At 40.5% G+C, this 19,478-nt stretch overlaps 1 protein-coding gene across 2 annotated transcripts in view; it reads left to right on the plus strand.

Annotated features, from left to right (window-relative positions):
- The first annotated feature begins 4,793 nt into the window (after positions 1 to 4,793).
- The window catches only part of TRIM66 (tripartite motif containing 66), a 28,604-nt gene continuing 13,919 nt past the window's right edge, over positions 4,794 to 19,478 (plus strand). Inside the window, exons 1-10 of one of the 2 annotated variants that reach the window (XM_071761976.1) lie at positions 4,794 to 5,274; positions 7,401 to 7,504; positions 8,107 to 8,254; positions 9,139 to 9,271; positions 9,900 to 10,016; positions 11,428 to 11,542; positions 12,865 to 13,011; positions 13,147 to 13,264; positions 13,607 to 14,493; positions 15,465 to 15,626. In XM_071761976.1, coding sequence (XP_071618077.1) covers positions 7,496 to 7,504; positions 8,107 to 8,254; positions 9,139 to 9,271; positions 9,900 to 10,016; positions 11,428 to 11,542; positions 12,865 to 13,011; positions 13,147 to 13,264; positions 13,607 to 14,493; positions 15,465 to 15,626 — 1,836 coding nt within the window. In that variant the 5' untranslated portion in view covers positions 4,794 to 5,274; positions 7,401 to 7,495. The other variant, XM_071761977.1, reaches the window with a different exon arrangement.

Below are 19,478 nucleotides of genomic sequence, written 5' to 3' on the forward strand. Positions count from 1 at the left end.
TGTGCTGATTTACAAAAAATTCTGATTTTTTTTCCCTCCCATCCCAGACACTTGCTCACACTGAAGTGTTGCCCACTGGGTGAATCCTGGCAGGTTTTGGTGTGTGGTGTGAATGCTTCTTGCTCTCTTCACACTGCCAGGCGGCAGTGCCCAGCGGTGGGTGTGCACCAGTACCGGGCTGCCCGGTCTCAGCGGGATCGGCCGTTTCTGCGTACGCGTGGCTCTTCCGGTGCCATTTTGGGGAATTTTGTCCACTGAGGTGATGTCCCTGCTCCGGGGGATTCCTGGGGTAGGGCAGGGGGACGCCGGGGGCCACTGCCGGGTGGGGATCAGCGTTGCTCTGTGAAGAGCCGCGGTGCGGGAGTTCGTCGCTGCCGCTGTGCGGCCCATGGGCTCCGGAACCGCGGAGCAGGCCCGGGCGGGGCGGGGCGGGGCTGCTCCTCGCCATGGCAACGGCGGCGCCTCGAGGCTCCCATTTCTGGTGACGCATTTCCGGCCGCTGCTTCCCGCCTCAGCCCCGCCCCTCAGCTTCGCTCGCGGCCGTTGGGCGCGTGCGTTCCCCTCAGAGCAGAGGGCGGGAAAGCAGCGGAGCGGAACGGAGCGAGGGGCGGAACCGGGCCGGGAGCCGGGGCGTGGGGAGGCTGGGGTGGGCTCTGCTGCCCTGGACACCCCGCCGTTTCCTGGCGTACAATGTTGGCGTGGGCGGCGGGGCGGGTTTCCGAAGTGTGAGAGGGCTGAGGAGCAGCGAACTGCACGTACCGCTCCTGAGAGGAAACCCCGGGACAGCTGTTCGTGGTGTCCAGATAAAGGATTTCTGTGTATGGGAACAGAAGAAATGAGGGAGCTAAATGAAGATCAAATTTCTTGTTAAGTGTAAACCAGTCTTCCTTCTTTTAAAAAAGAAACATTATACTGATAAACATTATACTTTGGTAGATGGCGATATTTTTATCTGATGTTTTCCAAATTCGCATCCCCTATCTCCCTGGGGAACTTGTTCCAGTGTCTCACCACCCTTGCAGTAAAGAATTTCTCCCTAATAGCTAACCTAAATCTACCCTTTTTCAGCCTAAAACCATTCCCCCTTGTCCTATTGCTACACAGCCTTGTAAAAGGTCCCTCCCCTGCTTTCCTGTAGCCCCCCAGTTCATGTGTGTAAGGCTGCTATAAGGTGTTCCCAGAGCCTTCTCCAGGCTGAACAACTCCAGCTCTCAGCCTGCCTTCCCAGGAGAGGTGTTCCAGACCTCTGAACATCTTCATGGCCCTCTGGATTCACTCCAACAGGTCCATGTCCTTGTGTTGGGGGCCCCAGAGCTGGACATGGTACTCCAGGTGGGGTCGAGACCTGCAGAGGAGGGACCCCAGGATGCTGCCTTGTCTTCATTCCTTCTTTAAGGACTTTCTTTCATATTTGTTCCAAGGATATAGCTGTATTCCCACAGAGTATGAAGCTCTGTATGAAGGTAATGTTTAAGAATCTCTGGCTTGTGCTCTTTTTATTACAGTATGACAAAAATAGACTGGTTGAGAAGCACTTTTTGTAGTACTTTATATCTGTATTCTTGAAGTTCCTCCTTACTTAGAGGGAGTGTCTGTGGGAAAGAGTAAGGTTAGAGAAAAGAGGTAATGAACAGTGATGAGTCAGTAAATGAAGTGAGACCCCAGGTGCAGAGACTCAGTTAACATATGAGCAAGGAGAGCAGCAAAGATGGAACATCTGTGGCTCTTATTTAAGCCAATGACTGAAACTGCAACCACCATGGGTCAGCCAGGATAAATCTGTGAAATCTCATGATGGGATGACACTAAATTTTCCTTGCCTTATCTGCACTGATTGCTGAGCTCCAGGCAGTAGAATACCAACTCAATTTTCAGTGTTATCTTTAAGTATAATCGTGGCACATAAATGCCAATGATAAACTGTAAATACAAGTGCTAAACCATTTTAGCTGACTAAATGTGAGATGTTGCCTGTAAGAAAAATATGCTACTTTACTCACTTTGAATTCTTTGAGCAAAACAGCAGATTGGAGAAAATGAATATATTTCCAAATTAGGTCAATCTGAGATTTGCTACAAAAGCATACTTGAATTTGTGGTTTTTACTATGCTTTATGATAAATAGTACTATGCTAGTATAGAGCTCTTTTCTAGTTTATTGGTGTTGAATTGAGATTGCTGAGAAAATGAAGGTGAGTGGTCCTGATTTTTGATGGGGGTTGATATTGGAAGCTTATTTTTATACCCATCTTTCAGCCTTTGTGTTTAAGATGACTCGTGAATAAAGCTCTGAGATAGCCACAGCTCATCTGGGAAAGGTCCATACATGCCAGAATTTATTTAAAACTGTGAGAACTAAGACTTGGAAGTAATCTAAAAAAATATCTTGTTGTCTCCTACATATGCTTCTAGAGAAGGTGACTTCAATATTCAGTGTCTTTTATTTTTCTGAAGGTGAGTGTCACTTTCCTTTTTTTATTAATTCTGTCCATGTAACATTGCTTTACTTGTAAGGTAGATGCTATATGTAACCAAGGATCCATAATTGTGAATGTTTGTCGTCAAGAGACATCCCAAACTCAGCCAAGTGTTGGTCACACTTGCACTTAATGTGTTCTGAGGTATCTCCAAGGGGTTATGTTTTGAGAAACAGATGGAGATCTCTGACTCCTTTAGCTCTAGGCTCATTTTCATTATGATGTTTTGGAATATTTCATTATGATGTTTTGGGGTACTGGCTTAAAAGATGCCAGGTGTCAACACACAGTGCCTTATCTTGTACTAAGTCTGTATTTAAAAAAAAAAAATTAAAAATGCACATCTGCAGAGGTCTCTAAGCCATATTTGGGTTGGCAGTGGAGTACAGTTTGGCCTTCTTGGTGTTACAGTTGTTAAATCTCTGCAACCAAATAACCTTGTTATGATGCAATCATACAAGACAAGTGATGCAATGCTTCATGTCTGTTAAGTCTGAGGGTGAATATCCCTTTGCTTCAGTAAGAATCACTAAACACCAGATGCACGTTTTTGTTTCCAAAAAGGACAATAGAAAGGTAATTCCAAAAAGGGCAACTGCAAGTAATGTGTGTATTTAGTAATCCTAAAATTGATTTAAAGTTACTCAGTCCTTCCCTCTCTCTTGTTCAGCTGTTAGATCCAAAAGGCAAGGGAAACAATGAGGGGTTTAGTTATATAAATATGAAGCTGTAAAGTGGGAGGTTGTCTTCAGAATTGTTTCCTATAACCTATAATTGTGTCTCCAAGGAAATGCAAATTATGCCTGCAGCTTGAGCTGTAGCTAATGCTCTTTGAGAATAATTATTCTGATGTTTGTTGGAGGAAAAAAAGCAGAGGAATAGGTGCAACATGTGGACAGCAAATAAAAATGTGGTGTGTATGACAGCTCCACTGTTTGTTTCTTTATGCTAATCAGTTCTCGTTATAATAATAGGTGAATTATCTGCATGGATTTATTTCTAAGACAGTCAGCTTCAGGATTGTTTCTGTTTAAACCTGACCAGACAGAAAGACCTTGAAACAAAACTGCAAGCTGTTGCTTTTGATGTTCTGAAGGTCTTTGTGCTCAGTTTCCATATGTGGTGAAGAGGTTACAGTTTGCACTTTCAGAGATGATTGCTGCAAATTATGTCACTTACAGATTACTACAATGTAGGTGGAGTAAAAACTTGTTTTCCTGAAAGCTGGGTTTGGATAACTTGGTGTGGTCTTGGAGCGTCCAGACTGTGTCTGTGTCTGGCTGCTGGATCCACTGCCTTTGAATTTCCATTTTCCCCAGCCCACTGTCTCACTGTGATTGCTGATGGAAATGTGACAGTGGAAATAAACACCTGGATTATGTCTGATAAAGGGCTGTAAACCAATTCAGCAAAGTAAACATCTCCTGCTGAAGGTTTTCAGAGCTCAGAGATGTGTGTATGTAAGCATAACACAGACATATGGCTGCACCTGTGTTGTTTTCTAGAGCTGGTGGCTTTTGTGGTGGTGTTCAGGTGCATTAGCAAACTATGGATAGTAGTTAAAGGAGTAGTGGAGCCCTGGAAGGATGTAGGTATAGGACTGTTCCTCTGCATCCCTCACAGGATGGAAACTTGTGTCCAATACAATGTGGTCCTTGGTGATTGTTCAGTACAAGCTGATAACTCAAATACACTGAGAACAGCTTATGTGTGGTTTATCCTGCATATAATTCTGAAATAGGGTTTTATTCTGCATATCAAAATGAAATGGGGATTAAATCCAACATTAGGATCCTTCCTAGCCTTTCTAAATTCATGTTCATCTCTTTAGCAGTGAAATGTGATGTCATAAATAATGATTTTTCAAATGATAAACAGCAGGAGGTAATGAACTTCTAAAAAAGGATTTATGCAAATGTTCCTACCTACTTCCTACCAATATAATTTCCACAGAAAAATAGAACATGTCAACAGCTCTCAACTTTTTGCTAGTGCTAGAGGATTTGATAACAGTAATGGACTTCATTTGGGCACTGGGATTGCAGAATAGCTGAATTTGGCTCCTGATCTCTTAATATGTTAACTGGTCTTTGAATCCTGTAATCCCACGTTGAGTTGCTATTTAGATCCAGAAATTGCATCATTCTCATACGTGCAAACAGGGAATCTCTTGGGCTTCTGATTACTCTTCAGGCACAGTCTTGTGATAATGATACATTGAAATCAGCTGTGTGCAAAGTGCCGGTTCTTAAAACAACAATGTAGTTTAGAGGCAGTGGTAAGATAGGAAGGCAAGAAAAACATGTAGGAAGTGAATGGTGTTGTAAGACCTGCTGCTACCTGGATCTGGCAAAGCTCTTCTCTTTCCTTCTGCACACATGCTCCATGTTATGCTAAGGACTGAGCAAGGACACAGGCAAGGAAGGAAGTAGGATGCTGCTATTCACTCTCACTATGGGATTTTTATTTCACCACTTCAGGAAAAATGCAACTGAGGCAAGTTACCAGAGACCTGAATGAATCTGAGAGGCAAGAACAAGAAAGAAGGCAAGAGGAAAAAAAAATACACATCTTGTAGTGGGCCAGTGCATCTTTCTGCCCTCCTGATTAGTCAGCATTTCTGGCTGAAGGAGGAGAAGCAGCCCCAGGTACCCTGTGAGAGGTGTAGTGACTGCAGCACTGCAAAGCCTGATTGCAAGGAGTGCTCTGTGTGTGCAGTTCTTAATAACCACCCACTCCCCAACTCCAGTGACTTTGTCTGTAGCTCTCTAAGTGACTGTTTATCCAGAGGGGACAGGTAAGGGGTTTCTTGGAGATTGTACTTTGCTTGTGTGCTTTCTTGGTATTGTTGAAGTAGCTGCTGTTTGTGGCTCTTTGTTCATATGTATGTAAGTTCTGCTAAATTTCAGGGTACTTACTTCACAAACCACTGTGCAGTGTATGTATTATGCCAATCTGTCATTAGATTCTTCTGAGAATTTATTGTGAAAAAGGTTGAGCATTTCCAGGGGGAACAGGTTTTTATTAAATGGAAAAGTCATCAAATAAGAAGGTGAATTAGCTGAACAAGTATGCTCTCCAAAGCTACTGCATTAAGGAATCTCTCTTTTAGGAAGGTGCAGATCCATCTCCTGTGCTTTTAATAAAGCCTTAAATATAGAACTCAGGATTATGACTGGCTATTAACAGTGCCCTCTTTGTTCTGGTTTTGTTGTTGTTGTTTTTTGTTGGTTTTTTTGTTTTGTTTGGGTTTTTTTAATATTAAGCTGAGGGCTGTATCTGCCTTATATTCATCTCAAGGAAGTTTTAGATTTGAAATAACTGTTATTCAAATTGGATGTATAAGACTCACTGACAATTACATAACCAAAGCTCGATGGTCTGTGCTAATACAGAGTTTTGACCTGTGTATGTGCAACTTACTCCACGTCTATCTCTGGGACAACACTGGTTTCAGTAGCATAAATTGGACCTAAACTTGGGAAAAACTTGTCCCATGGCATTCAGGACATCACTTTTAGATATCCCCTAATATTCACTGGCAGTTATGTCACCTGCCTTCAAAACCATGACTGTTTCATATTCTTAATGTCACTGCATTTCTCACTATATATAAGGTGGCTTTTGTGCAGAACTGAAATCCATGTATGAAATATGCCTTCCTAGAGTGAAAAGTTTTCTTTAAATACATTTTAAAATGTTAAAAGGACAGTCTAGCCCATTGTTAAATTAATGCATTCTTTATACTATGTGTTTTATACTTCACTGGTTTGTAACAAATGAGCAGAATTTAAAGTTCACAACTAAAAGTTTCGTCAGAACATTTATGAATGAAAGTGAATGGATGCAGACATCTGACTGCATGGTGCTTTTGTCAGAAGTGATAATGTAGGAAATTTGGTGTTTTTGTGTCTCTGTCAATGTAAAGTGCTGCTGTTAAAATGACAGTAGCCAAGATCTGAAAATGGGAGAGAGTCACAGTTAGAATTGTACACCTGGCCAGGGACTGCAGGAACCACGTCCCAAGGGCAAGTAATGCTAATTACCTGGAAAACATGAGAGTCTCTGATAACTGTCTAATGAAAAAAGTCATAGACATCTTGAGATTTAATTGATCTACAGGCTACTCACCTTATTACAAGTAATTTTATTTAAGGAAAATGACAGATTGAATATTGTCAGTCCAATAGAAAGTTGGCATTGATCTTGCTTTTAAAATCTTGCTTTAAGTGAGATTGCATCATTTACTCATGGAAAATACTGCTGTTGTCATAAACAGATCACTTGGCAAGGTGAGCATAGCACTGAAATCCTGTTCTCAACATAATGGAAAAATTAAGGTAAAAGGAAGACTTAATAAGATAAGGTAAAAATAGACTGACACACCACCACCATCTCTGAAGGAGTGGATGCACATCTACAGAAGTTTACAGAAATGTGGTCAGAAACATTCTCACTCTTTGGGTAAAAATAAATATCACTAGACCTGCTACAAGAAATGGAGCTCCTAGCTTAGGAAGTCTAGGAAAAAAATAGTAGAGGTACAAAAATGCAGCTATACAGACATGGACTGTTAGTTCTCAGCAAATGTTAAGATGTTGCTCAGTAGGTAATGACAAAGGGGCCAGGTTTTGCTGCTCACTTTGCTTTGCATTGGAGGTGATCACATTTTGCCACCTGTGGATTTGTTGTAACAGATGGTTTGCAATTCTGACTTTTATTTATGAAATTTTTTTATCCTTTACCTTTCTTCTGACTTGTTGCTAGTTCTAGAAGCACATTAATCCTGTCTGTGTAAGTATGTCCATGTGATTGATGTGAAAAAGGTGACAGTTCTCAAGTGTGGTTTATGTAATTTTCTGCTTCACAGGGCCGCTGTGCAGTGTTTTATTTGTAATGTTTTCTGTTTTTAAAAAAAATCAGGTACCCTTTCCTGCCCTGTGTGCAAACAGACCTGCTTTGCAAGGGATCTAGGTAAAAATTTCCTTGTCAAGGACTTTCCCACTGGTAATTCAGCTATGGCAAAGGTAAGTGAAAACCTTTAATTCAGGTGCCTTCTGAGTTGTTGAAATCAGATAGGGACTTTCTGAAAACAGTGCAAGCCCTGTATTGAACAACAACCTCTCTTACAGTTTGCTTATGCAGCACTGTAATTACTTCACCCCTAGAGGTGGAAGTACTGCCTTCATAGTGCTTTTTTATCTCATTTGAAGAATGAGTTTGACTCTACTTACTTAAAACAGAGTTGATTGGAAAATATTGATACTAGTGGTGTAGGACTGGGTCTGTGACAATCACTATATTAGGAAGGTACTGAATCTCTTGGACTCCTCATTGTCTGCCCTCTGCTCTCAACACAAAATGAACAGAAGCAGACTATTGGCTCAATAGTCTGAAGACCAAGATTACTAATTTGATTCTGTGGGCAATTATAATTATAATTAAGAGCTTCAAATCTTTATTTTATCCTCTTTCCCTCTACAATAACTAGATTCTTAAAATCACTTGAGTTGCATTAGTCTGAGAAAGATAAATGTTAAGCTTACTATCTGAATCACAATCTATTAAAGATAACAGTTTGTACATCTGGTTTGTTATCCTGATTTATAATTGCACTTTTTGTTCATAGGGCTGCTCCACGTGTACAGAGAAGAGACCTGCTCACAGTCTCTGCACAAGCTGCAATAGGTGGTTGTGCAGCTCATGTACAGAGGAACACAGACACGACAAGGAAACTGGGGACCACTTCCTGTCTGTATCACTGAAGGGCTGCACAGGTACTGGAAATGCTCTTAGAAATTTTGTTTCATATCAGTTATCTAGCTGGAAAAGAAGCAGTTGCAGGTTCTGTGCCACAGATGCCATGCTCTGTGCACGTGACTTAGAGAGGTATGGATGTCAATGAGAGAGTGTGATTTTTCTGGAACTTTAGGGCCATTTAGACCCCCCCCCTCAAATGCCCTGACTGGGACAGTAATTTTGAGGTTCCAAGTGTTTAAGTTCATTTTGCTTTGAGTAAGATTGCCAGCTCATATTTTTGACAAATAATGGTAAGGAAATAACAGAACCATAGGATGCTTTGGGTTGGAAAGGATCTTAAGGGACATCTAGTTCCAACCCTACTGCCATGGGCAATGACACCTTCCACTGGTCCGGGTTGCTTAAAGCTCATCCACACTCAAGAGTCCCTCAGAATTCATGGTCAGAGGATTTAAGTGCTGACTTGCATAAATATGTCACTGTACTACAGCACTGCTTTTTGACCATTTTGGGAAAATGATGTCTTTCACCAGTAGTACTGATGGGTGATCCTTACCCTAGTTATAAGTCTCTGGAGTCTGTGTTTTTTGGTATCAAAGGAAAAGGAATTCCTCCTCCTTGACATAACTATTAATGTAGATCTACTTGTGACTCTCTGACTTAAGTGGAAAGGGGGTTGTTTTGCCATGTTTTAGTAATTTTCTTTTTTTATTCTTTCATTGACAGTGTTTAAAGACAAAATATAAATAAACCCTGCTCCATGTAATCAGATGGTTCCAGGGTCTGGGTCTTTTAAAAATAAAATCAAGACTTTCAATAAAATTGTTGGAGTTTGGTAACTCTTTTTTCTGAACTGTAATAGCAATCCTAGTCAATGACACCATTACTTTGTTTTCCTCAGCCACTGAAGAAGCAGCAGGCGAATTTTCATTATTCTGTCCAGAACACACTAAAGAGCCACTCAAGCTGTTTTGTGAGACCTGTGACACCCTCACCTGCCACAGCTGTCTTCTGACAGAGCATAAGGAACACAGGTACCACACACTGGTTGATTACTTCTAATCCTGTCTAAAACTGTACCTAATTTAGATTTAAAACTCTTTATCTGCAATTCCTAGCAGCTGAACTTCAGGGCTGGTCCAAGCTTAAAAGCCACAGCAAGATAAGTTCAGTTGTCATAAGCTCAAACAGTGTAACGTGTGGGTTGCTGCCCTCACAGGATCACTTACTGCTCACAGCAGTGAGTACCTTCCCAATTGTATGTTCTGTTGATATTCTATAGATTCATGCATATAGTTCCTCCAGGTTGTGCTCAAAGTTGAACTCCATACTCAGCATGGTTCATACTTCTGTTTGTCTTTATTAAAGACTTCATGACTGTGCAAGATCAGAGTTACCAACCCTTAAGCATGCTGCTTGCTTGTGGAAGTGTGGGAACCATGTAAAGAATTGTCTATACACAGTGAAAATTTTTGTGAGAAGAACCTGCCTATTTGAAGGGCTATAAACTTAGCTGTCACAGAGAACATTTCTTGCAGGAAAGAAGCAGGGAAACATGTCCATACAGGTATTAAGGCAGCTGATCTAAACTTACCAATTGTTAAGTTTATTATTTATCAACAGAAAAATACATGGTGTGAGATTTTTCCCTTTCTTTCACAGATTTAGACATCTTGATGAAGCTTTGCAAAACCAGAGAATTATCCTAGAAAATGTTATAACTAAAGTGAAAGAGAAAAAAAATGGAATTCAGGCTTCAGCTAAACAGATTGAGGACAGGTAATTGCTGGGTTTTTTTCATGAAAGTGGGTGGTCATTAAAAATATTATCACTAAATGTAAGTTAACAGAAGTAAATGCAGTTGCTAGTTTTCTTTTTTTTTTCTTCTTTTTTTTTTCTTTCTTTTTTTTTGGAGGGTAAGAACTAATAGGAAGATTAAATTAGGAAGATATCAAATTCATGCTTAAGTGGTACTGACAAGTCATAGCATTATAATACATGATTCCATAGTCCTTATAAAGCATGTGACAGCTGACTTCAGTGGTAAGATTTCTTTGTATAATCTGTTTCTAAACTAGCATTCAAAAAGATTAGCAATAAACACTGCTTTTAAAATACCTTATTTCTTCAAGAAACTTCAAAACAAACTGCAAATCCACTCAAGACAAGCATAAAAATGAAAATATTTCATCATATGAAGTAGATTTTGGCTACTGATTATGTATTTGTTAGTTGCTGAATTTCCTTTCTACATTAGTAAAATGGTTTGAACACCTTTAAGGATACAATTCTATTTACACTAATTTATACTCTAGTATAAAGCAAAAGTATTTTTATACACCTTCTGTGTGTGCTTGTAGACAGCTTAAAGCTGCTTTTTGCACAATGTTTGAGAAAGTCAATCAACATTAGCACGTTGCACCCAGAGGATAGTGGTCACCAGCTCAATGTCCAGGTGGAGATCAGTGATGAGTGGTGTCCCTCAGGGGTCTGTACTGGGACCAGTGCAGTTTGGTATCTTTGTAAGTGACACAGAGAGGGGGTTGAATGCACCCTCAGCAAATTTGCAGCCACCAGCCTGACTGCAAATGACATGCCTGAGGGACCTGGATAATCTCAAGAAGTGGACCTTTGGGAACCTCATGAAATTCAAGGCCAAGTGCAATGTCCTCCACCTGTATTGGGGCACCCCCTGGTATCATCCTGGGTGGTTATGGGATTGAGAGCAGCCCAGATGAGAAGGACATGGTGGATGGAAAGCTGAACATTTCCTGCCATGTACAATCACAGTCCAGAAGGCCAACCAAGTCCTGGGCTACATCAAAAGAAGTGTGACCAGCAGGTTCAGGGTTCTAGGCAACTGGTACAGGTTGCCTAGAAAGGTGGTTGGAGTCCCCTCCTTGGACTTGTTGAAGTTCAGGTGGAATGGAGCTCTGAGCAACATGGTCTAGTGGAAAGTGTCCCTGCCCATGGATGGGAGGTTGGACCAAGTGACCTTTAAGTTTCTATTTCAACCCAAACCATTCTATAATTCTGTGTTTGAGAAGGGGTTGAGCACTTACAGAAAATGGTACAGCTTTCATTGTAACTCTTTGTCAATAATTAAAGCAGTTTTTGTAAAAAATAACTAAGCTCTCAATAGCTAACATACAAGGTGGCTTATCCAGGGATGTGTATCTGTTATCCATAGGTTGCTTGAAGTAAAACTTTTATACAAAAAGGTAGAAAACCAAATAAAAATGGCCAAGATGGTTTTGATGAATGAAATCAATAAACGAACAAACATCCTTCTTGAGCAACTTGAAGTAAGTAAGACTGGTTTCTTTGATACCTTGGAAAATAAAACTAAATTAAATTTGATCTTGTGTCAATGAGAGGAATATAGAGTGTAAGAGTTATTGTCCATTTGCTTGTGTTTTCAAATATTTCTTTCTGTCTCCTACAGTATTATATGTAGAATGAGTGGTTGACAAAAATTGAGGGTGAAGGAGCAAAATGTTTGCTTGTCATGAGTTACTCTCATTTTCTAATGCAGTTACAGGGCAGAAGTGTGCACCTTTTGAGCACTTAAAAAACAAACCAGCTTTTGGTTTTAGTGTATAATTTGTAGAAGACTTGTAGCAGCACATTTAATATCCTGCTTTGAAAAATGATCCTTTGGTCTACTTTCTGTAACAGGACCTACAATTTTTACTCTTTGGCTTTTGAGTATCCAGCTGAAGTATATGTGATTTTATTTTTAAGTGTGCTGAGCACAACAATTCCAATCAGGTCTTAACAGAATTTTCAGTTCTCAGTTATCCTTGAGTAATTTTAGTAGACATTGGAAAGACAAGACACTCATCACTTGCTGGCAACTTAGATCTGTGACTCAAATATGGCTATTCAGCTAAGTAGCTTTACCAAAAAGAGAAATGTATGTTCTCACTTCATTATTGTTAAATGTTAATTAAATTCAGTGTTCGTGTGTTTTGACAACATTTCAGTGTGTGTCATTTCAGTGAGTTATCTATAAGCACAACTGAACTGTACATTCACTTGAAGTATATGCACAGTGCTCTGTTGAAATGCATGTAGGGGGCACCAAATGAAACTGGGAGGCAGTGGATTGTTATTAAATAAGGGCAGATAATTCTTCACAGAAATGGTACATAAGTGTGGAACCCTTGTTGCAAGATACTGTGCACAGTTTGTAAAGTAGTTAGACAAATTAATAGAAAAATATACTGAGACTGAGGGAGTAGCCCCTGTATTTGTGGTCCCTAAGTCATGAATTACTGGAGACTAGAAGTTCATTCTAAGAAAATGCTGCATGCTTACCCTCTTTTTATATGCTTTATTGGGTCTCCTCTGCTGTGTATTGTAAGAGATAAGAAAGCAGTCCAGGTGCAAATTTGATCCAACTTCCACAGCTTTATTGGGTCATGTTGTTCTCTTAAGCCAAGGACAGAATAATGTAGGCTGATTACTCCTGGAGAAGTCATTGTTCTTTTTATGACTGGTAGTTCAAAGAGATTCTAATTAAGAGCATTCATGCAAATAATGCATTATGTAAAGGCAATGATTGTCCACATTATGTATGTCCAAAGAATGACCACTCTCTTGTACTGATTCATATAATTAACAGAAAATCACCAGTGAGAAGAAGCAGAAGTTGGAGCAACAACTGCAAGGTATTGTGGTTTTAGGCAGACAGGTAGAACATGTGCAGAACTTCATCAGTTGGGCAGTGTGCAGTAAAAACAGTATCCCATTTCTCTTCAGCAAAGAACTGGTAAGAACAACTTCTCAGTAACTTGAAATTGTGCAGTAAATGTGAGAGTGGTTTTAAAGATTTAACGTTTTACAAATAAAAAAGAGAAGATCTTGTAATTTCTAATAACATCATCATCCTTTGATTTGTCACCAGATTGTATTTCAGATCCAGCGCTTACTAGAGACAAACTGTAACACAGACACTGGCCCTCCTCTGAAGATCAGGTTTACTTGGGATCCCTCCTACTGGACAAAACAATTATCCAATTTGGGTAAGAAATATGGTTTATTAGACAAGTGCCCAAAGCCAGACAAAGCAAATACAGACAGTGTAGTACTTTCCCTAAGTGCTCTCCTTTTTTGTTTTTAACTTCCAGTTTTGTACCTCTTGTCATGTTATGAAGAACAGATAGTATGGCTGAATGTCCCTGTTTTTTTCCCTCCAGTTAAAAGCATCAATTTACCTATTAAAGGCATCATTATATATAAACATTATCCTTTAAGCATTACCTAGAAATACACTTTATAAATATAATCCTCTATGTTCTTACAAAATCACAGCATAAGAACACAACTATTAGTGTACTGGGAGTAAGTTTGCTTGTTTTCCCCAGGAGGTTTCACTATGGAAGGTGGACACATTTCTCACGCAGATGTGCTACTCTGTGGAACTGTACAAGGATTACAGGGCTCCTTGTATCATGGGCACCACTCACCAGCATCCCCTCTGGAGCCTGTGCACACCCAGCCACATCACTTCACACCTGCAGTGCAGTGTCCTGCACCTGTCTGTTGCCCACACTGCCTCAGCATACCTCACCCAAACAAAGCTCAGCCTTCTTACCAAGACCTGAACCGCAATAAAAATTTTCTACAGTCTCCTGAACCGCATCAGCAGCACTTTCCTCTGCAGTGCAGCACGCAGCAACAGGACAAAGAGCAAAGGGGCTCCCTCCAGCCCGCGAAGCTAACACAGTGTGGGCCGGAACAACAGTCCCGAGCAGAGCCAGAGAATGTGTCTGGGAGGATGGGAAAGCACTTACCGGCCCAGCAGCAGCAGCAGGCTGCACCCCTGGGTTCTGGTGTGCTCTCACACGAGGCTCAGCAAGTTGACAGGAGCCATCCGCAGCCATTCCGCACGCAGGCTCCTTTGCAGGCGTCAGCTTTGCAAGTGCAGCTTGGTCAGCTCCAGAAGATAAAATCAAACCCCTTGACACAGCCACCACCGCAGCAGCAGCCGCCAGCATCGCCACCATCGGGTCAGAATGAGAACGCCCACAAGCAAGTCATCCAGCAGAGCCTGGACATAATGCACCACCGGCTTGAGCTGGAGGAGATGAAAAAAGACCTAGAGCTTCTTCTGCAGGCCCAAGGACAGTCCAGCTTGCAAGTAAACCAAGCCAAGCCACCTCAGCATGTTCAACAGACCATAGTTGGTCAAATCAATTACATAGTGAGGCAACCAGCCCCAGTTCAGCAACAAATTCAAGATGAACCACAAGTAAGTTCTCTTAAAGTCCCTTCCTTTTACATTTAGTCAGTGTAACCGAGAAATGGCAGACACCTTTGAGATTTCCTGTATTTTGTTCAACTTTCTTTTGTCTTGTCTGTATTTGCATTCAGCAGAGGCTTCATGCCTCATGCAGATTGGGACAAATTTTTCTATGAAGTGCTGCATAAGCAATCTGGATTTCTAAATAGACAAGGTAAGTAGCAGGTGAGAGAATAAAAACATCATCATTCCTCCTTTGTGAACAGGTAACTGGAGGACTGCACTTTCAATTTTAACTAATTTTTACTGGAAACTTTAAGCCCTGAATCCTTGAAAAATATTCCCTTTTGACTCTAAATTATGAGCGAAAATAGAGTGAAGAACACCTTTTTTGGGTCTGAGAGATACTTCCCATTCTACTGGTCAAGGTGTTGCCACTGCATCTTGTCCTTTAAGATTTCTGTCAGTATTCATACATGCTGTGCTGTTACAGTTTTGTCAACTGTGCCAATTTCTCTTTTCCTCTGCTGGTAAGAATCCTGCTTCTGGAAAAGGGACAGTGCTTGGTGGTGAGGATCCAAACTACAAGGCAGATAATATAAACGAAAAGATGGCTTTGAAACTCATTAAAAGTTGCAGTGGGAAGTGGCTGGGACTTCCCATTGTGTAAGTTCTGTGGAGTTCTCACCCTGAAGAGCTCCCACAAAGGCTTACCTGTAGAGGCCAACTGCAGGCTTTTGGAAAAGCTGTGCATTTCAGAAGCTTTATTGATTATTAGTATTTATTTTTTAAAAATTACTAGTGTTTGAGAGAAATCTTTCTCTATTGATTTATCTCTACTAAAGGTTACTCTGAGTATCTTAGCTGTTTTAGAGTCTTTCCAGTCTTGTCATATTGTGTGTGATAAAGTTTGATGTGAATTAGTTACCATTTTTGTTTCTGGGATTTTGAAAACATGAATTCTTAATTTTGACATGCAGGCCTGTGAGAGTTCCACTGAACTTGATGCCCAGAAGCCTGTCATTCCTCTTGACAAAAGTGATGTTTCCTCTCTGTCACAGTCACCAGATGAAGAAGGCAGTGTCAGCAGTAACTGCCCTGAGAGCACATTGCAACAGCCAGCTTTCCGTCCAGTGAGGAAGGTATAAAGACCTTTTTCCCCTTAATTTTTTTTGAAAAACATGATTTGATAATAGTAAATATAATATGACATTGGAATTTGAAATCAGGTTGGAAAAATTAAAGTATGGTAGAAGTCAACAAAATGGCTTTTAAATCTTGGAAAGCACAAGATTTAGATTTATAGAAGGAATAAAAGCACAAAAGCTGATACTTAGATTATGTTCAGGGTGGACAATCACAAAGGCTGATTACTGAGATCACAAGAGCATGGATGTTAATGCTCCATAACCTGGAAAGAAAATGTGGTTAATGAGAGACTAATAAATTGAGAGAGCAGGGAAGAAAAGTTGAGAGAAAGGTAGCAGAAAATCACCAGTCCTGGATCCAGCCTTGGGCCAGCCAGTGGGGGAGGGTTTGGGCCAAAGAAACTCCCAAAGCCCACTCGTGCAGCCCCTCATTTTATAGGCGTTTGGCTTAGTAAACTGGCTAAGTAAACTTAGTAAACTCTGGTTGAAACACATCAGACTGAACAACTGGAGCTGACCTCCTCCTACTTCCCAGTCCTTAGTGTCTATCATATGCAGGCCCCAGGCCATATGCAGACCCTTATCTGTCTCCTTCCTCTCCAGCAATCCCTTTGGAAATGCTAATGAGGATTTGTTCAGGGCTTGCAAAGGTGGCTCATGTAAGTTAACATCTATGGATTATTTTGGAAACATGTTTACAGTATGCATTTGATACTGTTGATTTGTAACTAGATGGATTGTCTGCACACAGGATTATATTTGTGTGTAAAGCAGATGCTATTAATAGTTTGGGATCAGAACATTACTCATAAGCAGGGAAACCACAAGTACATTTTTCAGATCATGTCAGACAGAGCAGTGGTGGTGCAGCCTTTGCACCATGGTGTGAGGCACTCGGATACCACGGGAGTGCCTGTGAGTTCAAAGAACATCTGCTTAGGTTATTCTGAGTACTGTTTTCTGACCCTCATTCTCATTTTTAAAACTGGTTAATGAGAACTGAAGTAGAGAAGAAAGGATGAAACAACTTACACACTACTAAAATGTCCTCGTGTGCTGTCTTGAAGTTCAGAGTGAATGCTGTCTGTGCCCATCTGCTCTGTGTGCACATGTACAGTGTGGTTTTAAACATGTAACTTCCACTCTGGTTGAGATTTTTTTTCATTTGCTTCACTGTTTTTGGAAGACTAATGGTGATTTTGAGTCAGCCTTTCTGTCTTGCTATGTATTCAACTTTTTTTTTTTCTCTGTGAGTTTAATTTCTTTGTGCAGAATAAATGTTTCTATACTGAGACCACTGATTATTTAAGTAAAATACTTGGCATAACTTTCAGCTTGATTAGCACCTGTTAAGAATACAGCACTAGAAATGGAAGGTTTCTGTCTATGTGCAAAATGGATATGATTTTCTCTTCCTGCTCCCCTGTCAGTACACTTCAGTCCTGTAGTCTGAACCTCTGTTTTGAATTGTGGAGTTTTTCCATTTCTATGCCTGTTGAATACCCAGCCTCTCTACTAGGAATTCCAGCAAGACAGAGGACAAATCTTGGAATAACTTTTGTAACACCTGCACTTTATTCCTGGGCAATTGTGCCAAGTTCTAGCAACCAATTTTATACAAGCTGTTGAATTGCTAAATTGCAGAATGAAGGAATCACACTCAATTAGATTAACAATTTACTGGAAAAGGTTACCAACCTTCTGCAGTGATATGGGCCTCCTGGAACTTCTGCTTAGTATGATTCTGAGTTATTAATTTGTACACAGGACTGGAAAGGTCATCTCTTCTGGAGCAGAGGCAACAATAATCAGACATTTTTTGGCTTAATTATGTTTTCAGGAGCAATAAAGAGCACACAGTCCCTGTTTTGCTTACATATACCTACCTCATTTGTGGCTGTGATGAGCAACAGTTCTAAAGGCTGTACCTAGCATTTGAGGAAGTGTCAATTAATGTACATCTATAGCACAAATTTGTAGTTTAAGGCTCAGGTACTGCTGCAACAGACATTGGTGTTGTTGCAAGGCTAGCTGGACATCTCACCTCCTCAGACTCCATATGTGCACCCCTTTCTCTAGTTAGGAGCAGCTCCTTTACTTATGGAAGGGAGAATTCCTTGTCTTGTCCAGCTGTTGGGTTGGGTTCTGGGCAGTGGAATACTCTGTACCATCTCCACTCATCCTAAAAAACTAACTGGCTTGGGCATTCATGCTTCTGCCTTCTGGGGCACTGTTCACTTGTGAGCAGATTGGACAGTGTTTGTCAAACTCAGGTTTGGTTATGTTCTTCAGTGAAGAAAACCTGAAAGGTTGCTTAAGCTATTATTTTGCCTTCTGCTTAAAATAAATCTCTGAAAATGTCAAGCACTGTTTTAGTAAATTATTACTAAACAGCTGTATCTGTTCATTTATAGCTGCAGACAATAGCAGATGCTTAGGAAAAGGGTGTAAGAAACAGATAAATATGAACTGATCCCTAGAGATGGTCTCATCCCAGCTTCTGAAAGCCATCCAGACTTTCTGAACTGGAGGCTGTACCCAGACATTTGGGTTTTGCAGCTCTTCAGGGACCTCTGCTCTGTGAACTGTCAAATCCATTTTATGAGTCCATTTAAATAGAATTTCTCTCCCCAGCATTCTGCAGCAACTTTTTCGTTTCATGAGAAGTTCCTCTGTTTGCTTAAGTCTGTTGCCTGATAATTCAGTGGGATGTCTTCTAATTCTGGTGTTAGGGTAAGCAGTGAGCAGTCACTCCGTGTTCACCACCTTCATAATATTGACGGAAACTAATAATAATTTAATACCTGACCCTAGGATTTAGAATCTGAGCTTGGGACTGGAGTGGTTTTGTTGTTGCTGTTTTGTTTTGGGTTTTTTTAGTTATTGTAAATTTGAGGGGGATTGGAGGCGAAGAAAATAATAACAGCCTGGAATTTAGGATCCTGTAAATTTCTGAGGTATCAGAGCATTTTTTGACTTTAAAGAATGGAGCTGCTTACAGCACAAACGTGTTCATGCTTAATGCAATTAGGTACATTTCCCAGAATGTTACTTTTACAAAACCTTTTCCTTTGACCTGGAAAAAAAGGATAAATAAAACATGATGCTGCTTGCTCTCTACAATCTCTTCTTCCTTCCGCTTTAAGCCAGCACCAGTTTATTCAGACAAAATGTGAAGGAAGATTTGGGTTCTTTTTCTCACAAAACCAGAAAGGAAATAATTTGGATTCTATTCTGAAACTGGGAAATACAGATAGGAAGCATGTGCAGACTGTTATCAGTGCTGCTGTGTGTGGTGAGTTAAACAACTGGATAGAGTAGTACATTTGTTTAACCTCCTAGCATAATGAGCTGCCAGGGGGATTGCTCCACTTAATAGCAGCCGTTCATTACTCTGCAACCATTTGCAGGGTTATTTCTCTTACAGCAAAGAGAACTGGTGCTTCCTAGTTTTAGCTTTCTTTATCTGTGACACTTAATGTCAACAGCTTTGAGACTTTGCCAATACAGTCCTACCAAATCCTAGTCTCAGTGTTTCAAGGTAAGTATTTGCTTCTCAGAATTCTTCTGTATTAATGCTGCATGTTTACACTGGTCCTTTTAAAATGCAACAGTGATCAAAGAAATATTTTAACTGAATTATATATTTGGGTTTTGTACTTTGCATGTTCTTTCTTCTTACCTTTCACCACCCTAGCTATGAAATCTGTGGTAGAAAGCATTTTGGGGGGTGATGCTGCTGCCATTATGTTACAAGGATCATCAGAACAAAATTAGTTATGAGACAATGAGAATTCCATTTATAATGACAGATGTAGTATGATGTGCCCAGCTGCATTAAAATGT

The sequence above is a fragment of the Heliangelus exortis genome, chromosome 18 (assembly GCF_036169615.1).
Source record: "Heliangelus exortis chromosome 18, bHelExo1.hap1, whole genome shotgun sequence".
In the NCBI taxonomy this organism is placed as follows: domain Eukaryota; kingdom Metazoa; phylum Chordata; class Aves; order Apodiformes; family Trochilidae; genus Heliangelus; species Heliangelus exortis.